Source organism: Amphimedon queenslandica, unplaced genomic scaffold (genome assembly GCF_000090795.2).
Source record: "Amphimedon queenslandica unplaced genomic scaffold, v1.1 AMPQUscaffold_13480, whole genome shotgun sequence".
Classification (NCBI taxonomy): domain Eukaryota; kingdom Metazoa; phylum Porifera; class Demospongiae; order Haplosclerida; family Niphatidae; genus Amphimedon; species Amphimedon queenslandica.
This window is the reverse complement of record NW_003546284.1, coordinates 12,329-30,096: the sequence shown is the minus strand read 5'-3', so window position 1 is coordinate 30,096 and position 17,768 is coordinate 12,329. Positions and strand designations below refer to the sequence as shown.

The 17,768-nt window shown below is 36.1% G+C and overlaps 2 protein-coding genes and 2 long non-coding RNA genes across 7 annotated transcripts; 1 reads left to right on the top strand and 3 right to left on the bottom strand.

The window, feature by feature from the left end:
- Position 1: 1 nt before the first annotated feature.
- Positions 2 to 2,068, bottom strand: LOC109580724 (uncharacterized). Its single transcript, XM_019994210.1, has 6 exons — positions 1,991 to 2,068; positions 1,257 to 1,407; positions 483 to 668; positions 362 to 436; positions 73 to 303; positions 2 to 18 (listed from the first exon to the last, which is right to left on the bottom strand). Exons 1-6 carry the CDS (start codon positions 2,066 to 2,068, stop codon positions 2 to 4), a joined length of 738 nt encoding a protein of 245 aa, XP_019849769.1.
- Positions 2,069 to 3,972: 1,904 nt separating this feature from the next.
- LOC109580726 (uncharacterized) lies at positions 3,973 to 4,485 on the bottom strand. The gene is made up of 4 exons (XR_002184326.1): positions 4,409 to 4,485; positions 4,298 to 4,358; positions 4,128 to 4,253; positions 3,973 to 4,083 (listed from the first exon to the last, which is right to left on the bottom strand). It is a non-coding gene; the product is annotated as an uncharacterized LOC109580726 (long non-coding RNA).
- A 25-nt stretch (positions 4,486 to 4,510) lies between these two features.
- LOC109580727 (uncharacterized) lies at positions 4,511 to 5,635 on the bottom strand. Of its 4 annotated transcripts, none has more exons than XR_002184327.1 (4): positions 5,281 to 5,635; positions 5,180 to 5,239; positions 4,686 to 5,131; positions 4,511 to 4,639 (listed from the first exon to the last, which is right to left on the bottom strand). It is a non-coding gene; the product is annotated as an uncharacterized LOC109580727 (long non-coding RNA). The 4 variants fall into 4 exon arrangements; XR_002184329.1 differs by having other exon boundaries at positions 4,686 to 4,884; positions 5,281 to 5,633; XR_002184328.1 differs by having other exon boundaries at positions 4,686 to 4,884; positions 5,180 to 5,630.
- A 5,243-nt stretch (positions 5,636 to 10,878) lies between these two features.
- LOC100634890 (zinc finger MYM-type protein 1-like) lies at positions 10,879 to 12,783 on the top strand. The gene has a single exon (XM_011404331.1). The coding sequence runs from the start codon at positions 10,879 to 10,881 to the stop codon at positions 12,781 to 12,783; it is 1,905 nt and encodes a 634-aa protein (XP_011402633.1).
- Positions 12,784 to 17,768: the final 4,985 nt, after the last annotated feature.

The window sequence follows — 17,768 nt, the reverse complement described above, 5'->3', positions numbered from 1 at the left end:
GTCAAGATTTAAGCATCTCTACAATTAATTTATCATATTATACTATTATATGCCATGATTACAAACTCTAACCTTCATTTGGTCCATTATGTGACTCCACTTCTTGACATTCAGAGTCAGATGAATCAAGAATTGATGATGGAATAACTGAGGATGTGGTGATAGGGCAACTACTTTGAACTGTAACTGGTGTAGTTGAAGTGGTACTAACACTTGAGGTGACAATAGTGTCAGACACAAAATTGGATACACCTGAAGACACAATTGATGATACTCCAAGAAGATTAATGGTTGACTTTTGATCTGTTAAACAAAAAGGTGATTTTAACTCATATATTACTCATTCTTAAGAGAACCTCACCATTTACTTTCTTGAGCTCTTTTGTTTTCTTGGGAACAGATTTTTTCTTTGCCTTATTAGATAATTTAGCTGTACCTACAAGTATCATGTAAAGCTAAATCATCATTTACAGTTAACACACCATCTGTCTTTCTTTTTCTAGAGACATCTTCCTTTTCTATGAAATCCCTATCAGGTTCTTCATTCTCCTTATTGTCATTGTCCTGATCATCATCGTCACTGTCATCACACAGACCAACCAGAAAATTGGGAGTATACAACCCATTTAAATACTGCTCTTCCACATTATCAACTTCATCTTTACTACCTATAAAGTAGTATCATTATTTAGCAAGAAAGCATGGGATCCATAGAGCTGTTGCACGGAAGTAATCAACGGGAGGGTGTGGCTAAAATTGAGCTAAATTGTCCACCATGTTGGGTAGCAAGAAGGCCAAGAATGAATGGGGGAACGGAGAAAAAAATTTAAATAAATTCTGCAGTTGACATTCCAGGCTAATGCAAGATAGGAGATGAAGATATTGAGTAAAGAAGTCTCTATAATATTCTGCAGCGAAGTATGATATCTCTTTGATGAAAAATCGCAGTTTCTTTCCATTCCTCCATTCGTTGCGTGTACATTCTTGCCACTCAAGATGGCCGACAGAAAGCTCCACCTACCCCGTTGATTACATCCGTGCAACAGCTCTATCGTTAAGTTAGCAGCAAAAATTTGTTGTAACATGGCTTATGCATGACAAATCATTTCAATACTCAGCAGTACTATATATTACTCAGCAATCATCATAGGCTATGTAGCTACATTACACACAAAAGTGACAATATGCATGCTTCTTTTATTATAATTTATAAGCTTTATAATGCATGCATGCATTGTATGGCCCCCTTAGCTTACCATATGTGACCACAATTCCCTCATATATTCCACTTTTATCCTTTACATGACAGACTGATCCAACTTCCAAGATATCAGCCTTTTCTATGATATAGCTAGCCTTTGTAGGTGCTACAGTCCCGTCCACTTTAAACAACACCAAGTAGTAAAGCTGTGACGGTAAAATCGAGCGCAAGTGCCATAAGTATGATAAATTGTCTATAGCTTACGATTTTTTCCTGCAAATAAAAACTTGGTCCGTTGTCTCAAGCTCATCTCTAGCTCTCTTCCCTTCGTTCTTCGCTCTAGCTGCGACCTGCAAGCTGCCTTCTCCTTCCACTCGCCTCTACTGTGCTGCTGCTGTGCGCTGCGCATGCGCAGGGAAGTTTGGGCGTGGTACCGTCGTAGTTCGATCGCACTCACGTGGTAGAGGGAAAGTAACTGCGCCGCAGCTACTGGTCTTTTTTTTCGCATGCTACTGTAATTGTTACAGTGTTAGTTGTTAGAATGGGAAGTTGAAAAAGAAGTAATTTAACTAGGGCCATAACTAATAAAAAAAATTTGAAAACATGAAAGTAGAAAGCAAATGGAAGGTTTTATATCTAAAAATAGATCAAACGCCAGAGCTTACTACATAAGGCAATGTAACAGGGTCAAAAGCAAACAAGAATTGCTTATAAAATTAGTAAAAAATATAAGCTTGCATATTCAAGGAAATATCATGCATTAAACCCTGGTTATATAATGTGAATAACAGTTTCAATGTCAACAGTTTTATCAATTTTATTTGCAATTGTTAAAATGCCTAAATCAGCAAGTCGATCTTGTGTCATGGTTGAACAAAGGCAATCCTTCATTAACTTAAACTTGCTGAAAGACCTCTCAGCAGAAGCTACAGTTACTACAACAGTGAGAAAAATACAAAGAGCAATGGAACAGTTTGGAAAGTGTGGTGTTAGTTTATCGTTATAAAGACTGTTCAGAAGATCAAAAGGACACATTGGCTGTTGTCCAAAATTAGGTACATGACTTCAATTAAAAAACTAAGTTTCAGCTCCCAATTCATTACCAATATCACAGTGACACATCTGAATGAAACGTCATCACTTATCTTTAATATTGTGGTCACTTAAAGCCATACAATAAGGAGAAATGGTTACTACTTATATTTGCTGCTTCTTAGAGTCATGAGGCCAGCCGACACTGAATGTATGATTACATAAAAAACTTCATGGTTAAAAGCTTCCTCTTCTGTGAAATCACAATAAGAATAAATGAGTTCATCAAAAGTACAGTATCACAATGAAGATGAGGGTTATACTTTCCCTTTACCAGATGATCTCAAAGAAAATGACCTTATAGTACTGTATTACTTTTATTAATAATTTCAAGTACATTCATTGTTTCTGTCTCTAATTTTGGTTTCCCAAATTTAGGTTTTCCTTTATTATTATGTTGTTTTTGTTGCAAATTATTTGTGACCATAATTGACAAAAGGTACCTTATGGCGGAAAGTGAAATTTGTCTTTCTAGCCTAAGAAATCCAACTTCCTGAGCCCCAGTTATCATAAAATTACTCCACAGGATGCAAAAAGTTACCACGAAACTTTTAGAAACAATGATTGTCTAACAAAACACTCACAGGTTGATATTTCCCATTATAACTATCAATTTTAAAATCCGCCATAAGGGCCCTTTTGTCAATTATGGTCACATTTAGTTTTGTTTAAACAAAGTAATTTGTACAAAAGGTGAATTCTAGGACATTTATGAGAATAAACGTGCTTCTTGCATATTATGTAAATTCTTTTGTTAAGAGTATATTGAAAGTAATTAATGAAAAGAAAAAAATTGTTTTTCATTTTTAAACCGCAACAAGTAGTGTGTCGTAATTTGCTTATTTCTTATTATAAGAAAGAATAGAGAAAAATTTGAAAAAATTTAAATGTTCAACAGTTGCTTTCTTGCTACCTGTTTTGCTGAAAGTTACTGTAGTGTTGGTGTATTAACCAAATCAAAGTAAAATTTTCATGCGGAATCAGAAAGAGAAGTGGCTGTGGTCTTGAGGTAGTGGTACTATGCTCTGTTTCTTGCTTATTTTTTTACTTGTGAAATAAGGAAAGCTCTAATTCATTGCTAGGCATTGTACATACACTTGCTCTATTGAGTGATGCATCTACATTACCGCAGGGTCCTTGTGATGACATTGACAAATAACTCCCAGAGAATCGTATATTAAAGGAAACATATTTTAACTTGCAGGAGCAGCAATGAATCAAAATACCCTAAACTTGCTACAATAGCTAAGGATCTGCTGAGCATTCCATCTACATCAGCAACTTCTGAGAGGATTTTTTCACAGCTAGACTAACAGTAAATAAGCTACGCAGTACTTTAAAACCAAGTCATGTAAATACTCTTGTCTTTCTTCACAAGAACTTAAATTTGCTAAGTAACATGTGATAATATTAATTTTGATAAGTTTTTTTTAAAACAAAATTGTACACGCCCAAGAGTTGGAACATGGACCAGTCCTGATACAGGCCTGAATCATTACTGATGATCGAGCCTGGACCGAGGATTTGGGGCAATGTCCTGATCCGATATTGACGAATCAGCCACGATTTATGCTGGTGCCAGACCTGATCCGACAACGATAACGATTTCATTAAGCCTCATTATGACGTACTTCCTGTTATGCTTAATTAATACTTAATTATTATTCATTATTAATTTAAAATGATTTGGAATTATTATTAAAACCAAAAAAAGATTATAATTGTTTTCTTTATCATAGTCTACCAATGTTCCACAAGTAAGACACTTCATGTTTTGTAACTTAAGACACCTAAAGAGCCATAAATTAAGAAGGCACTAAAATAATAAACTTACATTACTGAGAAATTAATTTCCCAAAATCTCCAACATTAATGAACTCTCGGGTTCCATGTAGTGAAGCAGATCTTTCAAAGGTATCTTGTCACACATAGTCCTACAAAGCTTAGTTCCATAACATAACTATAATGAGGCATAAATTCTACATAAGCAAAGGAACTACATACCTTCCTTAACCAGCATGATGAAGGCAGGTTCACAAAAAAATTCAATGCTATTTGAAGTGAACTATAATGACAAATGATGATAATAAATTAAAACACTATGATTAAACTGACCTTAACAAGAGCTTTAAACAAGAAAGTTTCAGTTCATCACAACCTGAATAATGAATTTAGCTTTTCACATGAAATTATAAACAAACCTACGATATTCTTGTCTTGAAACTTAGTGAGATAAGGTAACTATAGAATGTATACTAGTGGCCTTGCTAAATTAATAAATTAATATGAATTAAAGGAGCACCTACTATACTAATATTTCCAGAATAATCTTCCGCATCAAAAATTCTAAGGAAAAGTAACAATTACACACATAATCAATAAACTATTTTACCACACTTGTGACTATCATTCATAAGTCTCTCAGTACAATATCTTCATCATCATGATCACTAATACATTCACCCTAATTAAAAACATAGTTACAATCACATGTAGTGAACCATTTTTACGCCTGATTCCTCATTGTCTTCACTAGTGTCATGATTATTGCAGAAAGGTCTTCTGGCTCTGTTTCAATGCTTGGCTCAATACTAGAAAGTTAACGGAGAATCCATAATGAAAGGTATGTACTTCTAATTATAGTCAATTAAACTGAAGTCATTAATCTCACAATAATAATTAGCCTAAATTTATTATAAGTTTGTTCATGCAGTTTATACCCCTTTGGTAATTCCTCATAAACCCAGGTCTCTATTTTCGTATCATAGAGATTTTGTAGGCAAGATGTGGTAAACTTTAATTGGAAGGTGTCAGTCGTTTTATTTTCCAGTCATGTATCTGCTCAATTAATTTATTTAGCTTGATTGTGTATCTACATGTGCATACTTTTTACTCAAAATATCGTGTATCCTACTCATGTTTAAGTAATAAATGGTTCAAAATAGCCTAAAAATAGTATAACATTTAATGTAGTCCACGGTACTCACATAACATCCAGTGATTTAGCCCTAGTGTATACAGCCAACAAGATTCCTCTTAAAGAGTCAGATTAAGATGATTTTCTTTAACAAAACATGTCAGATAGTCCACGCGGGGCTGCCATCTTGAAAAGCATCGATCTGATCCAGTACTGATATACAGCCTGGACCAGTGCTGACGAACAGACATTACTGTATCAGCTATGACTACATCGGGACTGAAATAGATACTGGTCCAGGCCAGTGCAACAGCCTCGATTCAGCAGTGATGGCGGTCGATGCTGGACCGTTATAGAATCAAACCTGGTCCAGGCCTGATACCCATCATTCACGGATCATGCATGGTAACTCTTGGGTGTGTAGTGATGGGCGATTTGGCCAATTTTCTTTATTTTCAATAACGATTGATAATGGACTTTTTAAGAAAATATTGATTATTAACAATGCGGTAACCACACCTTCATTTAAGGGTGTGTCAAGGGTGTGGCTAATGATTTCGGCACTGTACTGGTCATGAGATCATTTCCATGCTCTTGAGCCTTGTTTCTCTTATTGGGATAGGTTGAGCTAACAACTGATCAGTTGCCTATTTCTTGCAGTTCAACAGTGCAATTACTCATTAAAATTAGTTCTTTAACCTTAATTAATGGGCGTGGTCAATAGATCGATGAAATTTGCATAAAATTTTTGATAATGATTTAAATTGATTCCGTAAAATATTGTTTATATCAATAAAGAATCGGTATATCGCCCATAACTACAAAATTGTGAGTTATTGTTTGATGTAGTATCAGCCTTTTAGGTCTATAGCAGTCTTTTTGAGAAGTCTAAAGCTCAAAGAAAAACATTTATAACAAAATTTAATTATTCATACCTGTAATTAATTGACTGCCCACACACGTGCTATATAAATTACATGGGTAGCAAGCGTTAACAAAATTTGAATTGTTCTTTATTGGAGGTTTAAATCTGTAAAAATGCACCTTCAACCCTGCCCCAATTAAAGTGGGTTCTCTAGCTTGCTGTTGTACATGAAGTGCTGAAACTTGTGATTGTGTACTAAAAACCAGTTAGCATTATTTCCAACAATTTATAACATTTCTTTGACTGTCTGCAATTAATTAAACTTCAAATCAAACATCATTTCATACATGGAACAAATATAAGATAGTTTTGAATTTAAAAATATTTCTCATTTAATATTGAGAAATTTTCTTGTAATTCTAACCCTTGATGGCATGGCAACAAGCAGCAAGATGTGAAATAATGAAGACTAAGTAAGTACAAAATAGTAACATAATTTTAATTGAAATAGATCAAAAATGAAAAAAGCACCGGCAATTCAAGAGTTAATTGTCATAGTAATATAATTATACTTAACACATACATTTTTTTCATCTTTAGATACATGAGAACTTAGTAAATGACATTACAAATGCTTTTAATTTATTAATAATAAATTTTCTGTTTAAAAGCAATTTTTTAAACGTAATGATTACATAAATAACAGCAGAGAAAAGTAGAAAAAAGACTACCTTAACCATTTACTCTCTCTTTGATCTTGTGTCGTTGCTTGATACCTCTGTATCATAAAACTGTCAGTAAAATTTAATTGCAAGGTGTTAAGTTATGACATCATGTTAGTCAAACTATGAATAGAAAGGGCTGCCAGTATGCATTTCTTGACTTGTTTATTTAGCTGCGTTATCATGTCAATGCATGTTCAAGCTCCAATGTTTTGAGTCATGGTATAATGAAGATTATCTCATACTTGAGTTTTGCAGGCAGTACATCCTAATATGAGTTGTTTTCAAGCAAAGAAAACGCTATGAAATATTTCAGCCCGTTTTGCAAAACTTGGAGATGTATTACCAAGTGATGCAACATACTTTAATAGCACACAGTATTATGAAACAAGGATACTGCTTAAAATTAGTGTTCGCTTCATGTTCAAGAATTCTTCACTTAATAGTCATCCATTCTCAAAAGTTTGGTAAAATCTCTTGCGTGTCACTTTTGAGAAAAACTTGATAAAAATGCATTGTTGAAAAAGTACAAAGAAAAGAGTTTGTGTTGCCAAATCTGTCATGTGGTTTTACCCTGATGTACCTTAAGAGTACTGGCCACAATAGTAGTTGCATATGTTCGTCAGAAAGAACCGAACTGCTTGTTGAATTGTTAATGGGTACAACAGAAGAGGATGTAGTTTCGGATTCAACACTGCCCCTAAAATCTTAATTAGTTACTTACAGTATGCAAATGTATCTTGATTTCAAGTGCTTGTACCATCCTTACGAATAACTTTATTAGTAGCTACTGCTTTTTGCATTTAAAAAATATTACCATTCAATTACGTGCATACCATTTTTTTATGGTTCAAACTGATACATTTCTATATAGCTTAAAGTTTAAAATGTATTACCGTATTTCCTTACACAAAAGCCTGACCGTCTATTTTCTTTAATGGTATATCAACCGTGAAACAAAAGTATTAAAAACACTTTGGCCCTGAGAAAGATTCGAACCTATGACCTCATGCACTTAACTCTTGCAACTTTAGGTAGCATCCATAAGGCCTCTGAGTTACTTCTTAACTGAAGTTGTGTATTTTTATAGTTGAATTCTATTGCTACATCGGCAGTTATTTGCATGCAGCTTTTAATTAACGATATACGGTACCTGTAACTAAACTATCAAATGACACTACATTTATTATATAGCCAGTAGCCTATATGTAAATTTAAGGTTGATTTTTCAAGATAGCGGCCAAATTTGCAACTTTTAAACGCTTATAACTCATTTATTTTATGTTGTACAGCCGTATAAATGGCTGTGATGAGTTCTCCTTCACTGAGCAATTCTCCTGGTAACTTTATAGTTGACTGTAATTTAGCGGGAGCAATTCTAGAGAATAGACCAAAATTCTTATATCTTTCTTCGATCTCCACAGAAATCTTCTAAACCAGAGACAGCTTAAGGTGGCTTTTACAGCATTCCGTAGCACTTGGGTCAAGGACTACAAAGGTAATTTTTTCAAAAATGTTTCATCGCAGAAACTAATCATTTGGGTGTGGTTTAAACTCACCCTCTGTTTTAGTCACCATGTTATAATTAAATGCGAATGTGCAAAGTTGCAGTACTGACTATAATAAGTCTAAGTACTGACTAGAAGCTGAACCCCAGTCCGTACTTTCTCTTCTGCTTAATTTAAACTAGTGCAGACAAAGAGGTCACCTGTTCTATAATGAGCTAATAGGTAAATAGCTTAAACTGTACTAGATTCACACTGACTTAAATCTGCATAATGTAATAACTTTCTTATTTTAAATGCAACAGACAGAGGTTTTTCTCCATTATAATCCTCTCCAAAACCCTGGTACTTTGATATATGATGAAACTGCAGCACAGTTATAAAATGGAGAAGTAAAATCAAAGCAAATGGACACTTGAAGAGTACTTAAAGCCATTATTTCCTCCCACGTGCGGTTGCTGCTTAGGCGGATGCAATAAAATGGCCACTGCAGCTATCAAGAAGTGGGAAACACTTTAAGCAATGTGCAAGACTCAAAGGAAAGGCCAATACAATTGTAGGTAAAGTATGTAACTATTTTAACGTCATACATATACAAAGACAAGAAAAAAGACTGCATTATCGTACAGCAAATGCTAAGACAGGCAGCCACACCTTTTTTTACATTGCTTAAGCCTTTATGCTATACTTTTGAAGGCAGGATTTGTATATTGTGCCTCCTACTAACACTACTTGCTACATTTCTGCTTTAGAACTGAGTATTATTGTAATGAGAAACGTAGTGTCACAATGTGATAATAACAGTGCAAGATCTGAACTTTAACTTTAACATTGATAGAATGAAGGACTAGCAGTTGCTATACTGGAGCTTGAAGTATAGACATAATTTGATCAACCTGAGTCTTATTCATGTCTGTGGTGAGTTTAGGCATAAATAGATAATGACCCCACCATAAGTTATTTAGAGATGCTGCTGTACCTCTCCTAATTAATCTGTGACTGCTCACAGCAATAAAGAAGACATCTGACTACATATAAACTTTTAATTTACCATAATTTAAGTTTTATTAATAACTATAATACCTGTGTGTTAGTACATATGCATTGTTAAATGATTTTAAGTGATTATTACATTCTTTTGGTTGTGGTTTATGTTATGTCGTCTTTGTGCTGTATTATAAATATTGTGTATTAGTTTTGTACTATTATGAGTTGTTCTGAGTTATAGTGTTTTTAGTTGTGCTCTCGTTCTCTATCTCAATGTTTTAGTTTTTCGTGTGATTCTTCTCTCAGTTCATGTATAGCCTAACAGATATTGTCTACTCTCAGCATTAATCTCTCACAGGTTATGAGCCCAGTACTCTAGAATGATAACTGAGACAGAAGCAGTATCATTCCTCTTAACAGTTGGAACTACACAACTTGGAAGTTACAATGTAGAGTGGCTCTCATGAAAGAAGGGCTCTGGACAATAGTCAATGAAACCAAAGTTCCACCAGCAGATGGAGCAGACGAGGCAGTAGTCACTCAATACATAGCGAGGAAGGACCACGCCTTGGCTACCATAGTCCTCTCAATTTGATCCTTTACTGCTTTATCTACTTGGAGAACCAAAAGATGCTGTGAAGTATGGAAGCAGCTAGACAATCAATTCCAGAAAAGAAACTGGAGTAACAAGATCCTACGCAGAAAACATCACAGTCTACAGCTTAAAGACGGAGCGTCTATGTAGGACCACATAAGAGAAATGGTTAAGCTCTTCAACAAATGGGCTGTTGTTGGTGTTCCTATCGACAGTGAAGATCAAGTGGTTTATCTCTTAGCAAGCCTGCCTGAGTCTTACGATACTCTTGTCACAGTGTCAGATGCGTCGCTGCCTATAGGGCAGGTATGGCAGTTGCCCAGAGCTGCCATTTGTGACCATAATTGACAAAAGGCACCTTATGGCAGGCAGTGAATTTTGTCTTTATAGCCAAAAAAATCCAACTTCCTGAGCTCCATTTATTGTAAAATTACTCCACAGAATGCAAAAAGTTACTATGTAACTTTTAGAAACAATGGTTGTCCAACAGGGCACTCACAGTTTGATATTTTTCATTCAAATGATGAATTAAAAAATCTACCATAAGGTACCTTTCGTCAATTATGGTCACATTTTATTAAAATTATCTAGTTATTTAATATTTATAATCATTATTATTAATGAATATTATTATTATTAATAAAAATAATTATTAAAACTGTTATTATTGCAGGTGAAGAAGCATGTCTAAGCAGTCTAACTTAATATCAACGGGATTTGTCAGGTTATCCTGCAATACTCCATCAGCTCCAGCTGTTCCAGAGAGCAATGAAATTCCAGGCAGTGAACAAAGCAGCTGCAGTTTGTCACCAGCTAGAACTGATAATCCAGTTCAAGTGGCCATTCCATCAAAGCCCAATCAACCTTCTGATGACTACCGTTTCCTAAAAAAAAGTTTGGGGACAAATATCGCTGATTTAAACCTTCTTGGACAAAGCAGTTTTCTTGGCTGCACTATAATGAGTCCAATGACAGTGTGTTCTGCTGGTACTGTATGAAAGCAGTGGAATCTGGACAGCTGAAATCATCAAAGTGTGAAGATTCCTTTACTACCCAAGGCTACTCCAATTGGAAGAATGCGACCACTGCATTTAGGAAGCATGACATAAGTGATTGCCATAAGGAAGCAATTGATATCCACACTCTTCCTGAGCAATGTGAAGATATTGCACTCACTATGCAGAGGTCATTGAGCAAGAAAAGGCAAGTCAATTGTAGGATGTTGCATGTTATAATTAGGTCAATCAAGTATCTTGCTTGGCAAGGCTTGGCACTTAGGGGTGATAGCAGTGATGAAGGGAATTTTATTCAGCTATTAAAGCTTCAAAGTGAGACAGATCCTGCCTTGCAAGCATGGCTGACAAAAGAGCGTGAAAAGTACACGTCTGGAGAAATTCAGAATGCAATTTTACGAATCATGGCCAATTCCATCCTTCGTAAAATATCAAAACATGTGCATGATAATGCTTACTATGCGTTGATGGCAGATGAAGTAACAGATTCCTCAAACCGTGAGCAGTTTGTCATTTGCTTTCACTGGGTAGATAGTGATTCTTTTAGTGTTAATGAGGACTTAATTGGCTTCTATCAAGTTGACAACATCACTGCTTCCACATTGTTTTCCTCACTAAAAGATGTCTTACTTAGGCTGATTATTAGCATTAGTAAAAGCTGTGCACAGTGTTATGACGGTACAAGTAACATGGTGGGTGTTCGAAGTGGCATTGCCAGTCTAATTCAGAGGGAGGAGCCTCGTGCTATTTTAGTACATTGCTATGGCCATTCTTTACAGCTTGCAGTTAGTGACACTGTCAAAAAAATTAAGACAATGGCCGATGCTCTTGATACAACAAATGAAATATCAAAGTTGTTAAAGTACTCACCAAAACGTGACACACTTTATGAAAAAATGAAACAAGAACTTGCTCCCGATACACCAGGCTTTCGTAGGTTGTGTCCAACTCAATGGACAGTCCGAGCCAACTCTCTGCAGGGTGTGATTGACAGCTGGTTGCCTCTTCGTGAGTTATGGGATGAGTGTCTCACACAAAGGTTAGATTCTGAGGTAAAATCTCAAATAATTGGCGTTAAACACCAGATGAGCACTTTTGAGTATTTCTTTGGTACTTCACTTGGAATTTTACTTTTAAAGCATAATGACAACTTGTCCAAAACTCTCCAACACAGTTTCATGTTGGCATCTGAAGGTCAGTCAGTACCTGCTATGACAGTTTCAACTCTTGAGCTAATGAGGTCAGACGAACAGTTTGACATGTTTTGGTCAAAAGTGACTAAAAAAGCCAATGAGTTAGAACTAAGTGAGCCAGTGCTTCCATGCAAACGAAAACGACCAGTTCGATATGAGGACGGTCAAGTTGAAGCCTACTATCCAGACACACCTAAATCTCTTTATAAGGCTATGTATTTTAGATCCTTAGATGTTATTATCTCTTGCATCAAAACTCGTTTTGACCACCCAGGGTACCATATTTTGCGCCAATTAGAGAGCCTTCTACTCAAGGCAGTAAATCAGGAGAGTTTCACAGAGAAATTGGAGGCTGTGTCTTGCTTTTACAACAACGAGGTCGATAAAGGACTTTTAGAAACTCACTTGAGCACTTTATCATCATTTTTCCATACCTCCCAAGCGGCTGCTAGGCCGGCCACTTTCAATGACCAGAAGGAATTCATCGCTAAGCTTTCAAAATCCCAAAAGTCCTTGATTTCACAGGACATTTTCCTATACAGGATGGTTCTTCTAGCTTCACCTACCAATGCTGTTAGCGAACGCTCTTGTTCAGCTCTTCGAAGGACCAAAACATGGCTCAGAACGACTATGAACCAGGACAGACTAAATTACTCTTTACTTCTGCACACGCACCAAACTTTGACCAAATAGATAAACGAAGTGTTGCTTTGGAGTTTATAGAAGGCAATGAAAGATGTGTACATAGCTTAGGACGAGCAACAGACTAGATAGATCTTACTCTCTGACTCTAAGCTCGCTGTGATCTGACAATAATAATTAATAATTTTTTGTTTCGTAAAATTGTAATAATAAAATTAATTGAACATTGATTGATTATGAATAACCACGCCCCTTATGAATATTAATTAACCCACTAAATATTTTGTGGCACGCTTCGCGTGCCGCCTACTACCACACCCCTGCCCTACTAATGGTTGTGCCTCAGCGATGCCTCTGAGTGTTAGAAGCTAACAAGAAGGTCCCGTCAATGGAGACAGTCATTGATTGTCTGACACATGTAGTAGGAAAAGCTACTGAAAGAGATGGTTTTTCCGGAAGTATAGAGAAAGCTCTGAGTCATCATGGCAAGAAATCAAGGTCTAGCATACGTTGTCACTACTGTAAAAGGTGGCACACATGATAAAGGACTGTCATGAGCGAATGAAGAATGAGAAAGAAAAGAAATGAAGTAAAGGAAAAAGAGCTGATGTGAGTCTGCTAGCTACATACGCTTTAGCTACTAGGTAGACTAAATCAGAGAAATAGTTGGATTGTAGATTCAGGTGCTACCTGTCACTTATGTTTAGAGTTAGAAAGTTCAGTAGAATTAACTCTAGGTGATAATACCACGATCATGTCCTCTGGTAGTGGAACCGTTACATTACGTTTAGATGGTTCACACAGAAATGACATAATGCATCATGCTCTGTTTGTGCCACAGCTCACATTCAACCTACTAAGCGTAACACAGACTACAAAAAGTGGTAACATAGCAGTCTTTTATAATACTAGCTGTCCCATTATAAATAATGATGTGGTGAGGTGATAGCAACTGCTACTAAGCATTGAAGTCTCTACTACCTAGAATGCTCAAGCAACATTGAATCAATGAACTCAACCGTACACACTGCAGACGTAAAGAGATGGCATCAGAGATATGGTCATCTCAATGTACAAAGTTTAACGAAGCTAGTAAAGGAAGAGCTAGTTTATGGTCTCAATATCAGTGACATCGCCACTCGCCAGTGATGCTGATATCTGAGTCGTGCATTAAAGGGAAATTACACGGTACACCATTCTGAATGACTGGAGGGGAGCTAGTACACACAGATGTCTGTGGGAAAATCAATACCTGATCTCTTGGATGGGCAGAGTATTTTCTCACTTTCATTGATAATCATACAAAGTACATATGGGTGTACATGTTAAAGTACAAGAATGATGTGTTTAAGATGTTTATTGAGTGGAAATCAATGGTTGAGAAATCCACAGGGAAAAAGTTGAAAGTATTGATATCAAATAATGGAGGCAAATTCACCTCGAATGAGTTTATAGCATATCTCACCTCAGAAGGAATTAAGCATGAGCTTACCATACCACGCACACCTGAGCAGAACGGGGTGGCTGAGCGTGCAAACAGCACACTAATTGAGTCTGTGAGGTGAACGCTTATTGTCACTAGCTTTCCTAACAGCTTTTGGGCAGAAGCCTTGTCCACTGCAGTCTATCTGAAAAACAGAAGCCCCAGAAAGCCTTATCTGGGTCCAAGCCTAAGGTCAATCACCTTAGAGTGTTTGGTTGTGTCTATTATGCTCATATTGCTAAAAAAGAATGGTCTAAATTAGATTCCAAAGGCAAAAAGTGTGTTCTTCTGGGCTATGGAAATGCAATCAAGGGTTATCTAGTTGATGATAAAGAATGTTTTATAGTTGATATGTAGTTTTCAATGAGGAGAGGTTTGGGTTTGAGAAGGAGTCTAAGACTTCTGACACATCTATAATTTTTGAATTGTATCACAATAATATTAATGAGCTTGCTGTTGATGATGATGTCACTCCCCTGGTCCTTATCCAGAGGAACCTCCTGCTTTACCCGCTAAACCAGACCTACGTTCACCTATTCAACCAGTCCTACATTGGTCTGACAGAAAAAGACATAAACACGATTATTATCCTTATCTTAACACTACTCAAGGCAATGAACCACGTGCCGTAAACAAAAAACTGTCTAGTTGTGAAGCTGATAAAAGGAAAAAAGCGATGGACAGAGAAATGGATTTGTTGAAGGCTAATGATGTGTATGATCTCATTGAGCTACCTAAGGATAAGAATGTCATTGAAAGCAAATGGATATTCAAGCGTCAAATCAATGCTGATGGATCCTTTGAAAGGTACCAGGCCAGACTAGTAGCTCAAGGGTTTTCCCATGCTCATGGACGAGATGTTTTGTCCAGTCGTTCATTTTGAGTCGATTCGTTTAGTCATACCAGCAGCTGTTCAGAATGATCTCATATTTCATCAAATGGATGTTACCTCTGCATTCCTAAATGGAACCTTAGAGGAAGAAGTATTCATGCAACAGCCTGAGGGTTACAAATTCAAAGGAGAGACACAGCTGGTTTGCAAGCTGAAACAAAGTCTTTATGGGTTGAGCAAGGGCCCAGATGTTGGAACACTGCTCTTTATACTAGCATGAAAGACATGGGTTTCAATGAATCATCTAGTGATCCCGGTCTAAACGTCAGTACGAGTTAGTTGTAGTGGCAGCATATTTTGACGACAAATTACTCACTAGCAAGCGTTCAGAGAAAATGAGAGATAAAGGGCATGCTGTCTATAAGTTTGGATATCAAAGTTTTTGAAGAGTTAAACTATTTTTTGAATGTGAAAGTAATGCTGAATTCTACAAATAATTCCATTTAGGTTGGGCAACCAAATTACACAGCTGAAATTAGTGAGATATTTAGAATGAAGGATGCCAAATCGATTGCTATACCAGTTAATTTTGCTGTAAAAGTTAGTTAAAGCTCAAGAAGGAGATGAATTGGTTGATGTGAATATATATCAGTCAGCAGTAGGCAGTTTCCAATATATCTCCACGATGACACACCCTGACATTAATTATGCTGTCTCTAACATGGCTAAATTCCTATCTAAACCCACACAAGTACACTGGATAGCAGTAAAGGGGAACTGTGAATTATGTTTTACTGTACAGGAAAGTTCTTGAATAGGAGTTATTGGCTAATCTGATTTAGATTTTGCTGGTGATCAAAATGATCGCAAATCCATGTCAGGGTATATATTTTTGATTGAGAATACAGGAATCAGCTGGAAAAGCAAGAAACAAACAAGTACTGCTTCATCCACTGCTAAAACCAACTATATAGCACTGTCTGAAGCAGCTCAATAGGCAATTTGGCACAGGCAACTGTGCTCAGATCTCCAATACTCACCTGTACAGTTCTATATGAGGATAATCAAGCTGATATTTGCATTGGAAAGAATTCTCTATCACATAGTGATCCAAGCACATAGAAATAAAGTGTCATTTTATTCGTGAAGAAATTAATAAGAAGAACATTGAAGTAAAGTATTGCAAGACAGAGGACATGGGTACTGATATGTTAACAAAAGGTCTATGAAAGGAGAAATTTGAGAAATTGAAAGCTCTTGCTGAAATGGCACTATCATTTGACAGAGAGGAGTGTTACACTACATGCACTGTTAAATGATTGTTAGTGATTATTACATTCTTTTGGTTGTGGTTTATGTTATGTCATCTTTCTGCTGTACTATAAATAGTGTGTATTGGTTTTGTACCATTGAGTTGTTATGAGTTATAGTGTTGTGAGTTGTTGTCTCGTTTTCTATCTTAATGTTTGAGTACTTTGTGTGATTCTTCTCTCTCTAAGTTTTACTCATTTACGGTAATCAGTTCATTTGTAGCTTTTACTAGCCTAACAGCTATGGCCTACTCTCAGCGTTAATGTCTAACACTGTGATGTGCTATATTTGAGATAATCATATTCATAGTTGGAATACACAATATCAATTAACACTTAACAAACAATTAGCATCTATCTTGCACTTCTAACAGCAGTGAAAAGTCAGTGTGGACCTACTTTAACGACATACATTACCTGTAACTAAACTATTAATGTACACTATATGTATCATATAGGCGGTAGCCTATAAGGGTTGAGGTTGATTTTTCAAGATTGCGGCCAAATTTTCACTTTTGTATCACTTATAACTCTTATTTTACATTATACTGCCTTGTGAATGACTTAGATGAGTTGTTCTTCACTGAGCGATTCTCCGGGTACCTTTATAGTGGATTGTAATGTAGCGGGAGCAATTCTGAGGAAGAGACCCAAATTCATTTTTATCTTCCTTTTGTCTCCACAGAAATCTTCGAAACCAGAGAACAGCTTAAGGTGGCTTTCACAGCATTCCTTAGCACTTGGGTCAAGGACTAAAAAGGTGATTATTTTTTTGAAATTACTTTCTTTCTGAAACTTATCATTTAGGTGTGGTTCAAACACACCCTCTGTTTTAGTCGTCATTTAATAATTCAATGCAAATGTGCACAATTGCAGTAGTGACTGTAATAAGTCTAAGTACTGACTAGAAGCACAATCTCAGTCCGTTCTTTCTCTTCTGCTTAATTTAAACTAGTGCAGACTACAGTTCTTTTAAAAGCTAATAAGTAAATTGCTGGAAGTTACTATTGAAATAGACAATTCTCTTTACATTGGATTGAGTCATGCTCAGAGTTTAAGTTCCCAGCTACTTTTTTTTAACTTCCCTTCATCAGCTGCTATTACATATTCGTACTTCTTTTTCTCAGCAACTTATTTAGTGTATCGAGATCAGTGTTTATTATGACTAGTATTTAATTTGTTGGCAGTAGTAATGGTAATTATCCATTTTCTATTTTATGGTACATGTGCTTATTGGGAATTTTACCTTAACTAAGTGTGGTGTTAGTTGTAAAAGATGGAAGTAATAAACACGAAAGCAATTTAACTGGGGCGAATACTAAGCAAAGAAGTAGCAAAAAGAACAAAACTAAGAAAGAAATGGAAGTTTTCGTAGAGAAAAAAGATCAAAATGCTAGAGCATACTACATAA

What these genes read in the sequence shown, in the direction of transcription:
- LOC109580724 (XM_019994210.1), bottom strand. Translation starts at nt 2,068, where the DNA reads ATGACACAAGATCGACTTGCTGATTTAGGCATTTTAACAATTGCAAAT. An exon ending in AAACTGTTGACATTGAAACT is followed by an intron (nt 1,408 to 1,990) that starts GTTATTCACATT and finishes TTACCGTCACAG; the next exon opens with CTTTACTACTTGGTGTTGTT. An exon ending in TAGAAAAAGAAAGACAGATG is followed by an intron (nt 437 to 482) that starts GTGTGTTAACTG and finishes TGATACTTGTAG; the next exon opens with GTACAGCTAAATTATCTAAT.
- LOC100634890 (XM_011404331.1), top strand. Translation starts at nt 10,879, where the DNA reads ATGAAAGCAGTGGAATCTGGACAGCTGAAATCATCAAAGTGTGAAGAT.